At 45.1% G+C, this 20,702-nt stretch overlaps 1 protein-coding gene across 1 annotated transcript; it reads left to right on the top strand.

Moving 5' to 3' along the window:
• The first annotated feature begins 338 nt into the window (after window positions 1–338).
• Window positions 339–20,385, top strand: TRIM54 (tripartite motif containing 54). The gene is made up of 9 exons (XM_004418229.3): window positions 339–996; window positions 15,777–15,949; window positions 16,499–16,670; window positions 18,154–18,249; window positions 18,952–19,185; window positions 19,447–19,469; window positions 19,576–19,700; window positions 19,833–19,925; window positions 20,250–20,385. Exons 1-9 carry the CDS (start codon window positions 829–831, stop codon window positions 20,264–20,266), a joined length of 1,101 nt encoding a protein of 366 aa, XP_004418286.1. The 5' UTR covers window positions 339–828; the 3' UTR covers window positions 20,267–20,385.
• The last annotated feature ends 317 nt before the right edge of the window (window positions 20,386–20,702 follow it).

Here is a 20,702-nt window from a genome sequence, read left to right as displayed (position 1 = left end):
TCTCTCTCTAGTCTCTGGTGCCTCTGTTCTGAATCACAGGGGTCAGAGGAAGAGGGCCAGGGTCACTGGCTAAGCCTTGGAGGCAGAAACTTTCACTGACAGTCTGTGCGTCTGGCAGTATCTTTCCTCCCACCGTGAGCCATGTATGGTGCCTCTCATCCAGGCTGATTTAGATTCTGTGTCACTGCCCTGGAAGAAGGGCCCAAGCCAGAGCCTGGGAGTCAGGGGCTCACAGGAGCCTTCTGAGTGGGAGAGCAAGTGAGAGCCTGACACCTTTACTGCCCACCTTTCACCCTAAGCAGTGAAGCTCACCCCTGCTCTTGCTCAAGGGAGTCACCCATTCCTGAGTGAGTCAGGGTCACTCACTCAGTGACAGCTGTGGCTCGCCTTACATGAGCTAAATTGGGAGTTGGAATGTCACGCAGATGCCCCTTGTTCCCCACCCCCACGTTAAAGTTAATCTCTCTGGGGAGTGAGAGACAAACAGTGCTGCCCATAGAGTGAACAAGAGTCATTTGGGGAACAAAAGGAGAAATTTCCAGGGACAGAGTCATTCAGGGAGGGAAGGGTAGATAAAGCTACATGGGCCTGGCTGGGGTACAGAGCAAAGAATAGAGAGACAGAGAAGTGTCTGAAAACAGCTATCTAAGGACGAGGTGAATTGTTAGAGGAAGGGACAGGAGAGATAGCAGAGCTATTTCAAGAGTAAGCAACAGAAGGGAACATAAGAATCCACAGGCTGTCTGAAGTAAGCGAGGAAGGGTCCAGAGGCAGTGAGACAAGGCCAGGACCAGGGCCAAGGCCAGGGTAGGCACAATCGCTGAGGGGATGAACTTCACAGTGGGTTTCAAGCCGCTGCTAGGGGATGCACACAGCATGGACAACCTGGAGAAGCAGCTCATCTGCCCCATCTGCCTGGAGATGTTCTCCAAACCGGTGGTGATCTTGCCCTGCCAGCACAACCTGTGCCGCAAGTGTGCCAACGACGTCTTCCAGGTGGGCCAGGGGCGGGGGCAGGGCCAGGTAAAGCAGTGCAGACTTGTGGGGGACTTCTCATCAGGTCAGAGCTGAGACCCCGGAAGGTGATGGGCAGAGTATTCTATGAGGTGGGTGGTGGCTGTCCTGGTTGAAGAGCAGAAGAAGAGCCAGGGGTCCTAGCAGATCCCAAAGTAAGCATGAGTCAGCAGCTGCTCTGCAGGCTGGCAAGTACAGCCTGTGCATGGACAGCAGCTGGAATGCTGGTATCTACAGAGGAAAGAAGACCCGCATAGAGTTGGGAGGGAGGTGATCCTACATCAGACTGTAGAACAGTCTATACTAGACTCTGCATCCTTGTTTGGAGTTTCGGGTTTTGAGAACAATACAGAAAATCTGGAGAAAATAGCAATGAGATAATGAAACATTAAAAAATGAACCCTGTGAGAAAAGTTCATGATGATAGTGAAACTATTTGTATTTAAGGCAAAGCTCAGCATATCCATCTTTTGGGGGCAGAGTTAGACAGTGGGCAAGAGACTGGGAATTCTCCCCAACTAAAGCTCAGGCCTGTGCCCCGCTCCAGATTGGTCAATAAAGGGGCCTGCTGGTTAAAAAGGATTGAGGTCACTTCAGCAGAGAAGGCAGAGATGAAATTTTACTTCTCAGAAATATAATGAGTTTGGGTTTATATGTGGTCGTGGGGCAAAGCATAGCTAATCAAATTCACAGATACCATTTTATCTACTAGTTTCACAAAGAAAAGCAGCATATCACAGAATGGTTTATTCCTGAGCTTGCTTTCTTACCCTGTGCCACTGGTGTAGGCTCTAGTAATCTAGAAAATGGAACAAAGATCAGGGAGAGTGAGGGGAAAAGACACACACACACACACACACACGCAAAGATCTTGCAAATGAAGTAAAAATTGAATAGACCAGAGCTGGCTGGCTTAGTATGCATGGGGCAATAAGGAACATCATGAACACATATTCTTCAGCTGTATCAGAAATTATGGGGAAATGTGTTGAACACAAGTGATTTTTAACTTAACCAAGAAAATACTTCCCTTTTAGGGATAATTGGGTACATGTGTGTGGTGATGGGTTGTAATTAGTATTTTGGTGGTGAACATGATGTAATCTATGCAGAAATAGAAGTACAATGATGTACACCTGAAATTTTTACAATGTTATAAACCAATGTTACTGCAATAAACAAAAAATTTAAAAAAAAAAAAAAAAAAAGAAAATACTTCCCTTTTAAGTTCTTTGTGGCAGCATGTTTGGGGGAAAATAATGGGCTAGCTAAGTCAGGCCATCCTCCAGCTGTGCCCTGTGACCCACCCTTTGTCTCTCTACTGTCTGCCGTCTTCACTGAGTGCCCAGCCCCATAGTCTTTCCTGCCATCTTCACATCAGGGCCCATTCCCATCTCCTATTCCTCTATGTGTCCAAACCTGCCATTATTTGGCTCCAGAGTATCTCAGAGCCAGTGATTTTCCCTTTCTGGAGGCCTAGACTGACTGCTATGCCTGCTTATTCCAGGCATCAAGTCATGTACGAGAGACTATGCCTTGCCCTCCATCTTGGTTTTTCCCTTGGTCTGAGTAACTCTCTGAACATCCTGCAGGCTGAGATGCCTAGAAGGGAATGGCAAAATGAATTTGTAGTGAAACTTTTCTTTCATTAGAACCTGAAATATGTGAATGCAAATAGAAGTTTTGAAAGTGAAGGTAATGTGTCCTGTAAAAAAGTGGTCAGAATATTCAAATGCAAGGCACACAGTGTCATTGGGCAGAGGGATGCAGGGACAGGTCCTGAGTATGGAGGCTAGAAGATGTTTAAGTGACCTTCCTTGTTCAAGCCTGTCCTCTGTATCAAGGCACACAGTTTCGGCTCCTTGAAGCTCTGGAATACTGATCTGGGCCCAGAGAGACCTGGGAATGGGTTGGGTCAAGTACTGTGCAGAATATTTGAGAGATAACATGATTCCCAGATATGGTTTGGGATGGTTCTGTGGATCTGGACTGGTGGGTATCTTTTAAAGTGTAGAGCACCTCTGGGCCCTCCAAGGAGAGAGGAGGGAACAGCTCATTCCCTTGCTGCTTTATTTGGGGCGGCCTGGTGGGAGGCTGACCCAGTTCTTCAGCTGCGCTTATGTATATACATCTCAGTAAATCTCCCTCTGAAAGATGAGCATATTTAGTTTTTTCACACATTGCCTCCACATTTTGACAACTCTAGGCATAATCAGATAGTCTGTTTTCTAAGTATGGGGACAAGAATAGGACTTTTGGTTCCTCTATGTTAAAACCGCTTAGGAAGAATACCCTTAGAACATTGCCTAGAAAGTTAACAGGACTTATAAAAGTGATACCAGTATATTATACATATTTTTTTTCAACCAGTATAAAGTTTATATCAAGAAAAGTGAATCTTCACCTCGGGCACTGAGTTCCCTTCTCCAGATAGAGGTAGCCATTGCCAACTTTCTTGGGTATCCTTCCAGAAATTTTCCATGGATAGAAACGTGTGTGTGGTGTGTGTGTGTGTGTGTGTGTATGTATAGTGTGTGTACATATATATATATGGTGTGTGTATATGTATATTTAAACTAGACTCCTTGCCCTACACCTGTCTTTGTTCGCTTACTCTCGCATGGTGGTTGTTCCATATTCACACATTCAGCTCTGTGTCTTCCTTTTTAAATGGCTATATAGTGTTCCATTGTTATGACTGGACTACAGTCTGTTTAATCAATCTTCTAAAACATTTAGGTGGTGTCCAGTGTTTTGCTGTCCTGAAGACTGCTGTGATGGACAACGAGAATTTTTGGGAACTGTGATTTTATAACATCAGGTTAACTAGAGAGCCAGGAAGCAAAATTTGAAAAGTTAAAACATTTAATTGAAAATGTTAAACAGTATTAAAGGTTTGGGAGGAAATCATTCATAATCCTACCTCTCCCAACACAATTATTCTCATGTTTACATATTACTTTCAAGCCCTTGTCCCCATACATATTTTTACATAGTTGCCTTCACAATTTAACTGGTTTTCTTTAGAGCTGTAATACATCTCTCTCTGAATTTAAACAGAATAAAACACCACATTAACTCCCTCTAATTTCTCCCTCCCTCTTTCCCCAGATTTGCGCCCACTCAGCTACCAAGCATTTTGACTAGAGGAAAGCTGTTGGTGTGGGAATTTGACACAAACATCTTCCCATGTGTTTCTGTATTTGTAAATTATATTCACTCCTAAACTACTTTAAAGCAAGCCTTCAGTTTATTTTTATACCTGCCCCCACTTCCCTGTGGGCACTTGTTTATGAGCTGCACCCTGTTGTAACTTAACAGATAACCAGAAGGCCTTGTAAGAAGGTTGTTTAGGAACAGCTTTTCTGGAGGGTGTCCATTTAAGGAGCCATTTACAGAGACAGGAATATCAAGAAAGGGGCCTCCTTCTCTAATAAAGGGCAGTCTGGGAAAGAGATGACCTCTTTCACTCCACCGCAAATTCCAGTTCTTTCTCAGTTAATTGTTAGGACCTGTTGTCATCAAGTACAGGCCTGCTAATGAAAATCCTGCACAGCCTGCCTCTTCGACCACTTCCACCTGCTATTCAGGGCACTGGGACCTCCCCAGCCTGACCTTGGGCCAGTCGTCTTTGTGAGAAATTGGTTCATTGACATTTTGTGAATTGCATTAACCTTGAAGCAGGGTTAGGGATCTCACTTACTTTAGGGAAGAAACTTGGCTTAGTGGGGAGCACAAACCTCGACTGAGACTTAGCATTCCTGGGGGCTAGTCCCACTAGTTTCTTCCTTAATTTGCCGTGTGATGTAAATCAGGCTATTTCACCTCTTCAATCCTGTTTACACATATATAGATTAAAAGGATGTTTTAAACTTATCTTTAACATCCTTGTAATTCTGATTTCACAAATTCAAGAAATATTGTTATGGATTTCCATTTTTTAAGGGCCTTCCATTCTATTACTAGTGTCCTAGGTTGACTCACTCTTCTGCTTATCAGTCTTCCTTTCAGCCAGCCTCCTTTCATAAACCAGTCTCTTGTGCCAGTCTCTTTGCTAGGTTCTGTCAGGCAGAGCTAGCCCTCCACTCAAAATCCCTCTCCCACCCACAGCTCAGCTTTTACTGACACCTGGATTCCTCTAAGGCTCTTCAACTTTTCTCCAAATGTCTGGTCTTCTGACCACCATTTCTCCATGGTTTCTCCAGTATATTCTGATGGTCTGGCCCAGAGGACTGACATGGTCCACTATTCATCATTGGCCAGGCCATCAGGTTGGGGGAGATAGCCTCAACCCCCCTTGCATACTGGACTGGTATCCCCAATTAGCATCACTCTGGATAGCCAGGGAAGAGAGACAACATTCTGAGATAGGTATAGATTTGATGGAGTAACTGCATTCACAGTGCATCTTTCTAGATGGAACATTTCTATTAGATGCTATGGAACATTACAAAGGAAATAGAAGGCACCATACAGCCTAAAAGAGAGATAGCTTATGGCATGTATGCCACATAAAAGCCTTGAACATAGCCTAGAGGTTAATTCCATTTATTTATTCCATTCCATTTTATCCTTCACAGTGAAGAAAAAACAGTTATTTCATGTCCAGTGGTTTTGTGTGGTCATATATTTTTAAGGTCTAGATTAGGATTGTTAATATTCCTTTTGCAGTGCTTTATAATTTATAGAGCACCTTCACATGCATGATGCCATTTGAGTTAGAGAGAATGGATGTTATTCGCATTTTACAGGAGAGAACACAAGCAGCAGGTTACAGTCACACAAACAAAGGGACAGAGTGGGAACATAAATCTAGGTGTTCTGTTTCCTAGAGTGATGGAATTTCCTCTACACATCACATCATTGGCACACAAAATTTTACTTTAAGGGGCTGCTTTCCTTATGTAAATGTAAGATTAAAAGGAAGAACAAAGACATTTATGTGTACAATACGCCCATCAGTTATTTCTTAGTCTTAAAATAAAAAGACAAACAGAAGCAGAAGATAGAATTTTGCTAATGGATGTTAGTCAGCTGAGAGATCTTTAGTCCAATGTGGAGACTGTCAGCCATGGAGTGTAGTAAGGAGGTTGCCATCTACACCTTACAGTATAAAATTCCCATTTGTGATGAGGCTAGCTAGGGACTTGCAATCAGGGCAAAAAGTAATCTCTTTTTGTACCATGGGCCCCTTTGTCAGTTTGTGAAGCCTATGGAGCCTTTCTAAGGCCAATATGTGTGTGGGTTTTTTAAGAACAACGTTTTTAAATGCATAAAATATACTACATACAATTATAAAGAACACCGATTGCGTTAGAACACAGCATGCCTTCTCAACAGGGGTGATATCAGCCCAAGTATATCTGTGGTATTAAAAAATTTTTATTGTGATTTAATTTTTATTTATTTTTTGCTTTCGTGTAAAATTTTTCCCCCAGCTTTATGAGGTATAATTGATAAAAATTATATGTATTTAAGATGGCCGATGTGATGATTTGATATATGTATCTACATTGTGAAATGATTACCACAATCAAGCTAGTTAACATATCCATCACCTCACATAGTTACCATTGTTTGTGTGTATGGTCTAATACTCTCTTAGCAAATGCCAGCTATACAATATAGTATTATTAACTATAGTCACCATGATGTACATTAGATCCCCAGAGCTTATTCATCTTATTACTGAAAGTTTGTGTCCTGTGACCAACATCTGCCCATTTACCCCACCCCTAGCCCCTGGCAACCACCTTTCTACTTCCTGCTTCTATGAGTTTGACCTTTTTAGATTTGTAGTATTAAAATTTAATGAGGAGGGGCCGGCCCCATGGCTTAGCAGTTATGTGCGCGTGCTCCGATACTGGCAGGCTGTGTTCAGATCCCAGGCGCGCACCGACGCACCGCTTCTCTGGCCATGCTGAGGCCACGTCCCACATACAGCAACTAGAAGGCTGTCCAACTATGACATACAACTATCTACTGGGGCTTTGGGGGTGAAAAAAAAAAAGGAGGAGGATTTGCAGTAGATGTTAGCTCAGAGCTAGTCTTCCTCAGCAAAAAGAGGAAGATTAGCATGGATGTTAGCTCAGGGCTGATCTTCCTCACGAAAAAAACAAAAACAAAAAAATTTAATGAGGAGGTGGGCTGGCCCGGTGGCTTAACGGTTAAGTGCGCGCGTTCTGCTACTGGCGGCCCGGGTTCGGATTCCGTGCGCGCACCGACGCACCGCTTGTCCGGCCATGCTGAGGCCGCGTCCCACATACAGCAACTAGAAGGATGTGCAACTATAACATACAACTATCTACTAGGGCTTTGGGAGGGGAAAAAAAACGAGGAGGAGTGGCAATAGATGTTAGCTCAGAGCCAGTCTTCCTCAGCAAAAAGAGGAGGATTAGCATGGATGTTAGCTCAGGGCTGATCTTCCTCACCAAAAAAAAAAAAAAAATTTAATGAGGAGGGGATGGCGATCAGGGAAAAGATGTCTAAAAAGTCTCCTGGAAGGGGCAGTAATTAAAAAAAGCTTGAGAAACACTGGAATATAACTACCAAAATAATTAGAACATGTTTGATAGAGTAATATGTGCTTCTTAACACGTTAAATAATGAGATTGGGTGGTGGGCCTAACAGCTACTATAGTTTAGAAGTAGTGATAAGTGCAAATTCTTTTTGGAGATTGGATCAACAACTGTAATGTGATATGAAAATATCTGTGATTTCTGTTGGTGACAAAGTCACAGATACTACTAAAACTACTGTTGTTTGTTGCCTACCTTCAAAATTGAGGGAAATGCCCAATTTCTGCTAGAGGTTAATGAAAATGAAGATGTAGTTTTTTTTCCCATCCAGGTTCAAAGACCCCCTGAATTCTAGTCATGGATCTTTAGGGGGCTGTGGTCTCCAGCTTAAGTACTCCTGCATTACGGGCACCAGCGTCTCCCCAAGCATCCAGGCTTGAAATGCCGGAATTGTCTTTGACTCCTTCCTCTCCCCACAGCCCTCCCACATCCGGTGCTGCTGATTCCCCTCTGGCATCTCATCTCTCCAGGACTGCTGCCACTGAGGGCTGCCCCGTGACTGGCGACTGGCGTTGACTTCCACACGTGCTTGCCAGCTGATCTGTGCCTTTAGCCTGTCCCTCCCCTCCCATGTATCCAAATTACCTTTGTTAGGTTAATATTCACTCTTATTTTCTCTCCCAGTTTAGAAATCTTGTCTACAAAATTAAGTTCAGACCTTACCCTTGGATTCAAAGCCCTCCATGATTTTACCACAATTAAAAAAAAAAAAACCCTTCAGGGTAAAACCCATCTTTCTAGCTTCCCTCTATGATTCTTTTATCTATAACCTAAACTCCTATAGTTTCTCTCATCTCCTGAAACTCTTTCCTACCTCCCTTCTCCTGCTACCTGTCTACCCTGTCTTCAAATGGTATCTTCTTAAACATCCCCTCACTTGAATTAATGTATTTCTTTACGGTTCTCCTAAGTGGTGTTTTGTCTTGTTGGCTCTTATGGCACTCTAGCGCCCCTTTTTTATTCACGTCAGGACTGAGCATTGCATTTTTAAACAGTGAAGTTTTTTTTCAGACCCCAAAGTCCTTGTACAAAATTTGGAAATTATTAAAAAAAAAAAAAAAAAAGGGAGGCCGGCCCAGTGGCGTAGTAGTTAAGTTCAGCATGCTCCACTTTGGCGGCCCAGGTTCACAGGTTCGGATCCCAGGCGTGGACCTACACCACTCATCAAGCCATGCTGTGGTGGCGACCTACATACAAAATAGAGGAAGACTGGCACAGATGTTAGCTCAGGGACAATCTTCCTCAAGCAAAAAGAGGAAATTGGCAACAGATGTTAGCTCAGGGCCAATCTTGCTCACCAAAAAAAAAAAAAAAAAACCATAAAGAATCACTCAAGGACAATTATTGCAAACATGTTTTATTTTTTATTTTATGCATATTATAAAGTAATTCATGGTCTATACAGAGAACCTTGGGAAATGTAGATGAATACAAAGAAGAAATTTTAAAAATCACCTGTAAATCTTATCACCCACTTCAAAATTGGGATCCTACTGTCTATCAAGATTTATATCCTGCATTTTCATCTAAAATCATAACATGAGTATCTCCCCATTTTATTAAGAACTCTGTTACAAAGATAGTTGCATAATAATTCTATTAATAACTCATTAATCTTTCCTCTACTGTTAAATAACCAGCATGTTTCTTATCTGAAAAAGCAATTTTATTGTTTATTCTGATTGTAGGAATAATACAATGTATTATATAAAACTAAAACTTCATAGATAATACAAATTTTAAAGTGTATAAACCCATCTAAACACACAGGGCTATTTCAGAGGGGATGGGATTTCAGGAACTGCTTACATCAGACAGGAAGAGGGCGCTCCAGTGACAGCTAGGGAGAGGCACAAATGGAAGTGAGATACTGGATCACAAAGTTAGAGAGGAAGAAGGTGCCTACATGGTATGAGAGGAGAAGGTTGTTATAAAAACCACCAGCTCCCTCCCCCCATCTCACAGGCAAATACACACTGGTCAGTGTATCTGAAATTCTTACCATAATTATATCCATTGAGGCTCATTGCTCAGAGACTGTCAGCCCTTGAAATGACCTAGTGCTAAGTACAAATCCTTCTTTTTAGATCTGAGGAAGTTGGAGCCCTGAGGGAAATTATTTTCCTAAAGTCATAAATGGCAAATCCAAACCGTATCTTCAGGTCAATGCTACTTTCCCCATATCATGCTGCATTAAATGCCCTCTGTTAAAATATAGAGATGTTACCAAGAAGGGATAACAGTTTTATCCACATATCCAGTACAGATGACTTTCTCAAAGTAGCCACCCAGCATTTGCAAAAGGTTTGGGACATAAGATGGACAAGTTTTGTGGTTTGTTTGTTTTGCTGAGGAAGATTTGCCCTGAGCTACCATCTTTGCCAGTCTTCCTCTATTTTGTTTGTGGGTCGCGACCACAGCATGGCCAATAAGTGTTGTAGATCCGTGCTGAGAACCGAACCGTGGCCACTGAAGCGGAGCATGCAGAACTTAACCACTAGGCCACAGGGCAGCCCTCAGACAAGTTTTGATAAGAGGAGGGAGTCAGGAAAGTGTTAGAGCAAACTTCCCAAACTTCATTCTCATTTCAACTTCCTGATTTTTGCTGTAGCTGTGTCCCACCTATACTATGATTGAATATTTCTATTTAAAAGGACTCACCTTTAAAGCTTAAGTATTTACTTTATCCTCATTCTTTTTTTTTTAAATAATTTTATTTATTTATTTTTCCCCCAAAGCCCCAGTAGATAGTTGCATGTCACAGTTGCACATCCTTCCAGCTGCTGTATGTGGGATGTAGCCCCAGCATGGCGGGAGAAGCGGTGTGCCGGTGCGTGCCCAGGATCTGAACCCGGGCCGCCAGCAGCGGAGCGCGCGCACTCAACCACCAAGCCACGGGGCCGGCCCACTTTATTCTCATTCAAAGTGTTAAAATCCATGAAAAATCACCATTTTTACAGGCTGGTTATTTTTTCTAATATGCATGAAAGTAAACACATACAAATTTTAAATGTCCATCCTCATACCTCCTAAAATCTTCATGCTTGTCATCAGTATGTATGCCATATTTTGAGAATCACTGAATTAGCACGTGGGTAGCACAGTGAGATGGCTCAGCAACATAAGCATTATGCCATGAGGACCCTGGAAACTCCAAAATATAAACTTTACTATTTTATTACTAGTCAAACTTAGCCTAGTGCTAAAGAGTACGTGTGTGTGTGTGTGTGTGTGTGTGTGTGTGTGTGTGTGGAGTTGGGTGGGGGGAAACATTGCTGAAGCAATCACAGAAAGGAAGGGATGTCCTGGAGGTTAAGAGGAAAGCCAGCCAGCCAGAGGTAGGATGTGGCAGAAGGACTTGAGCTTTGGAAGATGGAGGGGACTATGGGACCAAGGCAGGAATGGAAAAACTTTGCTCAGCTGTGGTGTCTGCTTCAGGGAGCAGCACCAGCACTTAACCAAATTGTGAAGAGGCAGAGGCACAACCCTTCCCCGGCACCTGCCCTGTGTGCTCTCCACTTCTCAAGAAAGGTGTTCTTAAAAGATTTAGGGTGGACAGCCGGATGATTGATCGCCTCTCAGACCCCTGAGTCCTGGGAGAATGGTAGTGATTAGCCAATGGAATGAGCTGCTAAAGAAATTTCTCTGGCAAGTGGGGAAGTGGTGAAGAGGTACTGTGCCTCCCCAGTCCACCTCAGGTCAATCCCTGAGGTCCATCCTAACTGTAGGGAGTCTGAAGTAGGACCCATGGCTAAGACATCCCAACAAGACCTGATTACTTTTTTTTTTTTAACTTTTTTTCTTTTGTTACTATTGTGGTAAAATACATGTAATATGGGGGATGGCCCAGTGGTGTAGTGGTTAAGTTCACACGCTGCACTTCGGCGGCCCAGGGTTCGCAGGTTTGGATCCCGGGCGTGGACCTATGCACTGCTCATCAAGCCATGCTGGGGCGGCGTTCCACATATAAAATAGGGGAAGGTGGGCACAGATATTAGCTCAGGGCTAATCTTCCTCAGCAAAAAAAAAAAAAAAAAAAAAGGAAGATTGGCAATGGATGTTAGCTCAGGGCTAATTTTCCTCAGCAAAAAAAGGAGGATTGGCAATGAATGTTAGCTCAGGGCCAATCTTCCTCACCAAAAAACAAAACAAAACATAAATTTACCATCTTAACCATTCTTAATTGTGCAGTTCAGTGGTGTTAAGAACATTCACATTGCTGTGCAACCATCACCACTATCCATCTCCAGAACTTTTCATCTTCCCAAACTGAAACTCTGTATCTATTAAATAATAACTCCCCGTTCCCCCTCGTCCCAGACCCTGGCAACCACCATTCTACTTTCTATCTCTATGAATTTGACTATTCCAGGGACCTCATATAAGAGGGATCACACAATATTTGTCCTTTTGTGTCAGGCTTATTTCACTTAGGCTAATGTCTTCATTATGTTGCAGCACGTAGTCCCGATTACTTTTATCTCTGTTATTTTCTACTACGATCTATGTGACTTTTATCAGTATCATAGATTCTACTTCCTAGTGAGTCAAATGTGAATTTTGTTTCTGTGTTGATAATATATTTTACTTGATTTCTTTCCTTAATTCTACCAGCTCACGTTTATTCTCCAGCTTTCATCACTTATATCTCTTCTTTAATCAAAGAGACTATGTTTTCTTTATTTCCTTAAAAATGTCAGATTGAAATTGTATTATTTCTTCGAGCAATTCTTCTAAAGGGCATTCTTCATCTGTTCTTTGCTTGTCATGCTTCCTTTTTCCTATTCTTTTGATATTATCTTGGCTTGCATCTCCTGTTGGATCCCTTTTGCTCATCACTCCTCTTTGAATAGGATAGTTTTATCTGGGTTGGAGGGTGAATTCTGTACTAAACCCTCTGTCTACCTTGGCTTTCTTCCACTGTTCTCTTACATGTGAACTGGCTAGCTGGATGTTGTCATTGGTTTGCAATCTCTGTTTAGTCCTTTGGGTTCTTTGGTGAATAGAGGGGCGTGACCTGGATTAGTAGGCAGTTGAGTGTCTCAGTTTAGTTATGTTGCCTCAGAATATTTTTCACACAGAATCTGATGAATTATTTACCCTGGAGGCATGTGTAGATCCATGGAAGGAAGTCTCCCCTGAGATTTGAGCTATTTACTTTCCTTTTCACAGACCAGCAGGACATTCTGGTTGTGAGCTGGGCCCTTATAGCATTGCATGGTACACAGGGTTTTGATTTGATGGGTCATCTGTTATTTATCTTTGCTCAAACAACTTCAGTCAGTCCACAGTTGCACAGTTGATTTTTAGGCTGTTGTTTCTTTCCTTTGTGAAGAGTTGATGTTTGACCCTTCATGACTCTTTTACTAAAATCTGTTTTACCTGAAACTCAGAGAAATAAATCTTAGCTCTGGACATCACCCTTCAATTGGCCTAAGTTTTATTGTATCTGACAATGTGGTATATTGATTTTTAGGACAGACTCTGGAGTCAGAGTCCCTGAGTTCAAATATTGGCTCTGCCACCTATTATCTGATGACCAGGTGCAATTTATTTAACTTCTCTGGGCTATAATTTCCTATCTTTGAAATGGACTAATAGTAGTAGCTACTTCATAGAGTTAATATGAGGATTAAATGAGTTAATACAAATAAAAGGACTTAGAGCAAAGCCTGGCATAAAGTGCTCATAGATGTTAGCCATTGTCATTATATTTCTTGTAGTCTGAGTTAGGGGGAAAATGTTCATCTCCTCTATGATCTTTACAAGAAATTCTTGAGGATTAAATTCAATAATGTCTGGAAAGCCCATAGCACAGAGCTTGACACACAATAGGCCCTTAACACGTGTTGAATGTTAAATAACGAGTATAGAGGAAGGGTGCACTGAAGAAGGGAGGTGGAGGGGAGATGCTACCCAGGAGTTTGTCTTTGCTCTGGGTTAAGGCTTTAGAATATGCCCCTTTCCTCCCATTCAGACGTTTACTGAGCAGCTTTCTATGCTTGCCACCAGCAATCAAAGAGAAGTAAGATCTCTCCATGAGCTTGCAGGCTTAGAGTTCTCCCAGGACCCCCTTACTCACTTGGATTCCAAATATTGAAAGGTAATTGTATTAAGCAAACAAAAGCCCGGTGACCTCACACTTTAACCCATTCCCTAAACTAAACTCAACAATATTCTTAACAATGCTAGTTACTGAGAAGGACAAATACACAAACACAGCCTTGGATAATCTCAAACTAATCCATTCCAGCTTTATGATGAGGTAAAGTGTTTACTTCTTATAATTCTCAAGAAATCCCCCCAAAATGTGATATTTGTGATACATGCCAGTAACTCTCCTCAAGACAGGCTGCCCACTTCACAATGGGGCCACATTTCCTGCCTTGCCTACATCTCTTGCTACCGAAGGATCAAACAAGACCATGGACTTTGACGCCCTCTATGTGTTATAGGGGCTGCTGCACACACATACGGGTCCTGGTAATGTATAGCATAAGGATTTGGAGAATTTTATAGAACCCAATTGCAGAAAATACATCTAAACATACACAAAGTCACAGGTGACTGTTCTCTCCATTACTGTCTAGGAGTGCATGGTCTTCAAGCCAGTTAGGATTAGGTCCCACTGTAAGTGACAGAAAACCCAAAATAACAATGGCTTAAAGAAGGTAAAAATTTGTTTTTCCTCTCAAGTGAAAGTCTGGATAGACAGTCCAGGACTGTGTCATCAGACACAGTCTGATCGCTCATCAGACACATCGCTCTTTTTATCTTGTTGCCAGTCTCAACACATGGCAACCTCATGGCTCAAGATGGCTATTTCAGCTAAAGCCATTCCATCTTCATTCCAGCCAGCAGGAAGGAGAAAAGAGGAGGAATAGGGCATGCCCCTCCCACTAAAGATACTTACTAGAAATTGTACAAAACATTTCTATCTACATTCCATTGTCCAGAATGCAGTCAACTGGCCACATCCATCTGGCAAGGAGGCTTGGACACATGGTCTTTATTCCATGTTTCTTGCTAAAAACTCAGGCGCTCTATCGGCTGCTCTCCACAAACTGATTCTTTTCTTTTCTCCAGCCTTCTCTGCTCATAGTTTCTGACCCCTCACACTTCAAACTTCCACTTGCACAAGACTTTGGGTCGCTACAGTGTCAGCTCTTAGCCCAACTCCACAGGTCTTTTCAGTTCCAAAGCCGCACATGGTCTAGCCACCTCAGCCTCTGTGTCTCAATTCCAAGTTCCTAGAGAGAAAATGTAATTGGTTTTGTTGGGTCAGGTGATCACCTCCTCAATTCTGAAACAGTTATCTCTGACCTGGGGTTTTGCAGATGGCAGGGCTCTCCCTTTTAGGATGAGATGGAGCAAGTTCTCTAAACGGTGTAAGTGGGAGGAAGAGATGAGCATCTCTGGTAAGTTCTCCTTCTGAGCTTACCCTACCATAACACCCACCCCACTGGATGTAGTGGTCAGTTTGCTTGTCCTTAGGGCAGGGATGCATTTGTTCATAGCTTATCCCCAGAGCCCAGTAATTACCTGGCACACTCGGTATTGGTTGTAGAATGAATAGTCCAATCTAGTCCTTAATTTTAAAGGGTTAATGCTTGCCCAAATTTACATAGTAGAACAGTGTCGGGGGCAGCACAAGAACCCAAGCCTCCTGATTTTCAGTCCCTGGAGTGATTTCCCTGAATTACCTGGCTGGATGTGGCTTGTCTGCCCCATTGTTCAGCACTTGTCTCTGCTTGTGCCCCTACCCAGGGCTGCAGAGAATCTTCCCTAGATGTGACCCATGAGAGCTGCAGGCTGGAGGGCATTGGCTGTATCACGCAGAGTCCATTTCCTACCTAAGCCTTCCTGCCAAGATCAATGTCTCCCCACAACTCCAAGATGTCCCTTTGGGGAGATCCTGTCCTGACTAAGCCTTGACCAAAGCTAGGCTCTGGATGCAGGACACTCAAGGAGGTGGGCTGAGTAATGAGGCAAAGGTGGGAAACAAGATCTCCATGGCCACTCACCCTGAGCTGCTCTCAGAAGAAGGCCCAGCCATAGAAAAGAGCTGATGCCTCCCCCTCCACCATTCTCGTGCTCCCTAGCCTCCATTACCTTCCCCTTGCCTCCTCCCAGTTCCTTCATGCCTCACCGTGCCTGTTCTCTCACGCTACCTGTCCCCACAGGCTTCGAACCCTCTGTGGCAATCCCGGGGCTCCACCACTGTGTCTTCAGGAGGCCGTTTCCGCTGCCCATCTTGCAGGCATGAAGTTGTTCTGGACCGACATGGTGTCTACGGACTGCAGAGAAACCTGCTAGTGGAGAACATTATCGACATTTATAAGCAGGAATCTTCCCGGTGAGCTGTCAGGGCCTCTTGTCTTTCTAAAGGGTGGAGCCTGGAACACAGTGGGGGAACCCATCAGGGCCAGAAGGGAGGGGCTGAAACAATCAGCCTGCCCCTTCAGTTTAGAGATAAGAAGATTAGACCCAAAGATGGGGAGGCACTTGTCCCAGGTCACCCAGCTCAGGTGATCTCTGATTCCTGGTCAATGCTTCACCTTCACTCTCTCCCCCTGGGGAGGGGCTGGCAGTCCATCAGCAAGGTCCTTGCCAACCCTCCATGACTTCCCGCCCTGTGGGATTTCCCTGCCTCCTGGAATAGAGACTATTCTTGGATCTAAGATTCTTCTACCCCTTAGCTCTTTCTATTCCTCAAATGAAGAGCACTGTGGAAGTTACTCACCTGCCCAGCCACAGCACCAGCTGCAGGGGCAGAGAAGGTGGTGGTGGTGGTGGTTGGTGGAGGCTGAAGAGAAGGTGTTCATGGGGCCCCCCCAACTCTGCAGGCCCACCTTCCCTCGGCCTGGACCCTGACCCTCCTGCCACCCTGCCCACTCCCCTCCAGGCCACTACACTCCAAGGCTGAGCAGCACCTCATGTGCGAGGAGCATGAAGATGAGAAGATCAATATCTACTGCTTGAGCTGTGAAGTGCCCACCTGCTCTCTCTGCAAGGTCTTCGGTGCCCACAAGGACTGTGAGGTGGCCCCATTGCCCACCATTTACAAACGCCAGAAGGTATCAAACAGCAGAGGGAGCAGGCATGTGGGGGTAGGGACATAGGACAGGGTCTCAAACTCAGCCTCTTACTCCACTTGGTTTTTAAAGGCAGGCAGATCAGAGCTAAAGTCCTAGCTCTATGCGTGACTCAGTGTGTGACCTTGGGTAAATCACTTGACCTCTCTGGTGCTCACTTTCCTTACTTGTAAAATGAGGAAGAAAATGCCTGCTTCTCAGAGTTGTAAGGATAAAATGAGACAGTGGATGCAAGCAGAGACTTCAGTGTGGTGGACTAGATACTGTCAAGGCCCTCTCCCTATCACACAACTAGATTCTCCATAAAACATAATTTAAAAATGATATTGGAAGGCACAAAGGAAGTAAAGGAAATCTCCAAGTAGGAGTGGGGTGGGGAGAGGAGGAGCGAGGAATGAGCTGAAAAGAGAACCCTGAGTGGTAAGCACAGAAAAGGCAGGATTTCCCAGAGGGCAGATGCTGGCATTATTACTGGGCTAAAGAGATGAGACTATGCCTCCAAACCCCTAAAAGGTGTGGGACCTGCAGTGAAGACCTCCAAGAATCTCAGGTTAAACTGGGATCCCAGGAACTAAAGTTGTCAGTTGTGCCACCTGCCTTTTGACAAAAGCAAATGCAAATTCTGCCTGGAGGAAAAAACCCCTCAATTTAGGCCTTTGGATTTTCCTTAGATTAAGAACAAAAACAAATTAGCTCGCAGTAGAAGATACACAAAGAAATGTACCCCATGAGTGACATCAGCAGAAACAAAAATTATAGATTTAGACCTCTGAGAAATTCAGATATTGGAATTATTAAAGAATAGAAAGTCACTGTGTATAAAATGCTCTAAAAAAAAGACAAAGTTTTTATAAAAAGCAATAATAGATGATCAAAAATGGAGATTTGACAAAGAACCAGATAGAGCTTTTAGAAATGAAAATATAAGTGTTGAAATAAAACATTCAAAGGATGAATTAAATGAGAGATTTCTCTGAAGAGAGAATTAGTGAACAGGAAGAGGGGACTGAAAAAATGGCCTAGAATGCAGCACTGCAAGATGAGAAGGTCTAACATATATCTAATTGGAGTCACAGAATGAGAGAATAAAGAGAATGGAGAAGAGGCAATATTATCCTCACAGATAATCATGAAGAATTTTTCAGAATTGATGGAAGATATGAATCTACAGATGAAGCATTTAGCCCAGTGCCTGGCATTGGGTGGATGTTTGGTGAATGTCTCTTCCTTTCTCATTTGGTGGTGGAGGACTTCCTCTCCACCTCCTTCTAGAATCCATAGAATGTGCTTCCATGCTTCTTGGGTGGTTCCAAGCCCTCTAGATCTCTGGAATAGCTGCCCTGAAGATGGCCTGATGGTGGAGTGGAGGGGGCAGTCCTCTCCTCAGCAGCCCTGGCTGGGATGGGAGGGGTGCAGTGCTAGACCAGGTCCTCCAGCCCTAAGTGCTGGCCTGTGTGTGTGGCAGAGTGAGCTCAGTGATGGCATCGCGATGCTGGTGGCGGGCAATGATCGTGTGCAAGCAGTGATCACACAGATGGAGGAAGTGTGCCAGACCATCGAGGTGAGTCTGGCATGGGAGGGAGGGAAAGTTTCTGGGCTTCTGGAAGTAGAGCACAAGTAGTGGGATGTGCTTTGCCAGGCTGCAGGTTTGAATCCCAGATCTTCCCCTCACTAGCTCTGTGACTTTGGTTCAGTTACTTAACTTCTCTGTGCTTTGGTTTGTTTTTTTTTAATTACATAAAATAATGATAATGAGAATGATATGGTGGCTACCTCATTGGATCTTTTTGAGAATTAAATGAGATAGTACAAGTAAAAACAAGGGCCAGAGATATAGACAGCACTTATGAAGCTGCTTTAAAATATCATGTTATTTGCAAAGAGAGTAGATCTTAAAAGTTCTCATCACAAGAAAAAGAAATTTTATAACTGTGTATGGTGATGGATGTTAACTAGACATATTGTAGTGATCATTTCACAATATATACAAATATTGAATCATTACATTGTACATCTGAAACTAATATATTGTTATATGTCAATTATACCTCAATAAAAAAAATATTGTGTTATTGTTATTACTGAAAAGCTCTGGGAATCAGCAGCCCTTGGCTGGAGTTCTGGCTCTGCCACTAACTTGTGGTATAATGGACAGGTCACTTTTCTTCTTGGCTCTCTGTGACTTCCATTTAGTGGGGAGGAGGACAAGTAACCGGGTGCTCCCTCAACTATATGAGGTTTGGTCCTTGCTCCTGTCTTTCAGGACAACAGCCGGAGGCAGAAGCAGTTGCTAAACCAGAGGTTCGAGGCCCTGTGCGCGGTGCTGGAAGAGCGTAAGGGTGAGCTGCTGCAGGCGCTGGCCAGGGAGCAGGAGGAAAAGCTGCAGTGCGTCCGGAGCCTCATTCGCCAATACGGAGACCACTTGGAGGCCTCATCTAAGCTCGTGGAGTCAGCCATCCAGTCCATGGAGGAGCCGCAGATGGCGCTCTACCTGCAGGTGGGCCCTGGGGGAGGGTGGCAGGCTGCATAGTGGCTGGAGTAGGGGCCTGGGCACCTGGAGATCTGGGTACAGATCTTATCTCTGGTACCTACTTGCCCCAGGACTTTGGGTCAAGTCACCCTCTCTGAGTCCCTTTTCTCCTTAAGGAATTGGGGTATGCATCCCCACCTCCTGCGCAGGACTGTGGTGGGCGTCAGAAATGAGACTTTGCCAGAGGTTGGCACAGTGCTTACTCTCACCCTCCTTTCTTCCCTGCAGCAGGCCAAGGAGCTGATCAATAAGTGAGTAGGCGGAGCGGGAAGGGAAAGGAAGGGGCCGCGGGGCTCCACTGCCATGGGGGGGGGGGGTGTTGGGGCGTGTCCAGATGAGCCGCTGCCACCGCCGCAGGGTCGGGACAATGTCGAAGGTGGAGTTGGCTGGACGGCCGGAGCCGGGCTATGAAAGCATGGAGCAATTCACCGTGAGCGTGGAGCACGTGGCCGAAATGCTGAGGACCATCGACTTCCAGCCGGGTGAGGGGGCAAGGATGGGAGGGGCCGGCAGGCCGTTGGGACTGGGCATCCAGACCCTCGGGTAGGGGCCAGGCGGGGTATGACGGCCAGAGAAGCAGAGACTCCAGCTCAGGAGGCCTTCCTTCGGCCCAGGCGCTTCCAGGGAGGAAGAGGATGAAGAGGTGGCGTTGGACGGGGAAGAGGGCAGCGCAGGGCCTGAGGAAGAGCGGCCAGATCGGCCGGAAGGTGAGTGTGGCCTGAGGGGCATGGCGGGGACTGGCTGGTACTCTCCTGTCCCCCCCTCCGTGAATTGTCCTCCCTGCTGCAGCAGGGACCGCTTGTAGCCCTCACTCCTTTTAAGTGCTTGCCAACTCCCAGCGGGAGAGGAGCGCCCCCTAGCGCGCGTGCAGAAGGACATTGTCTTGCCCACCAGCCATTCCTCTGGGGCTTTGGAAAACCAGGCTGGGTGGGAAAGTGAAGGAAAAATCCACGCAGCTGGAAAAAGGGGGTGAGCTGGGTTCGGAGTTACTTATTCCTTTGAGCGCCCGCCCACCGAGCTTTCTTTCCCAGGCATAGGCCCGCACTGACCCGCTCCCGGAGCCCGCGCACCCAGGGCAGGTCGCTCGCTTCGCGGAGGATCTGCGCAGGGACCACCGCGCCACTCAGCTCGGCGCCCCGCGCGGGGAGGGGCTCAATAAAGGGCTAATGCGTCCCGACCGCAGCGCCTTTCACTGCTCGCTCGCTCAGCCTCTGCTTAGAGGCGACCCCATCACCATCCCGCCCTTCTCCGGATCTGGGACTATTTGGGGGGGCGGAAGTGGAATGAACCCCAGGTGGCCACCTCCTTGATATCAGGCACGGATTCGCAAGCCCAGTGCCAAGGGAAAAGGGTCGGGATGGTGCAGCGGCACCAGGACTTGAGTTCCTGGGGGACTTGAAGACAATGGGGACCACAGGACCCTGGCTGAAAGCCGTTTCGCGGAGCCCTCCTGCAGCACCTGGTTCCCTCCAGCCGGCCTGGGA

Source organism: Ceratotherium simum, chromosome 11 (genome assembly GCF_057802395.1).
Source record: "Ceratotherium simum simum isolate JZ-2026a chromosome 11, ASM5780239v1, whole genome shotgun sequence".
Classification (NCBI taxonomy): Eukaryota; Metazoa; Chordata; class Mammalia; order Perissodactyla; family Rhinocerotidae; genus Ceratotherium; species Ceratotherium simum.
Note: the sequence above shows the minus strand (reverse complement) of the source record. Positions and strands in the feature narration are given on the sequence as shown.

What these genes read in the sequence shown, in the direction of transcription:
- TRIM54 (XM_004418229.3), top strand. Translation starts at nt 829, where the DNA reads ATGAACTTCACAGTGGGTTTCAAGCCGCTGCTAGGGGATGCACACAGC. An exon ending in AAGTGTGCCAGACCATCGAG is followed by an intron (nt 18,250 to 18,951) that starts GTGAGTCTGGCA and finishes CCTGTCTTTCAG; the next exon opens with GACAACAGCCGGAGGCAGAA. An exon ending in GACCATCGACTTCCAGCCGG is followed by an intron (nt 19,701 to 19,832) that starts GTGAGGGGGCAA and finishes CCTTCGGCCCAG; the next exon opens with GCGCTTCCAGGGAGGAAGAG.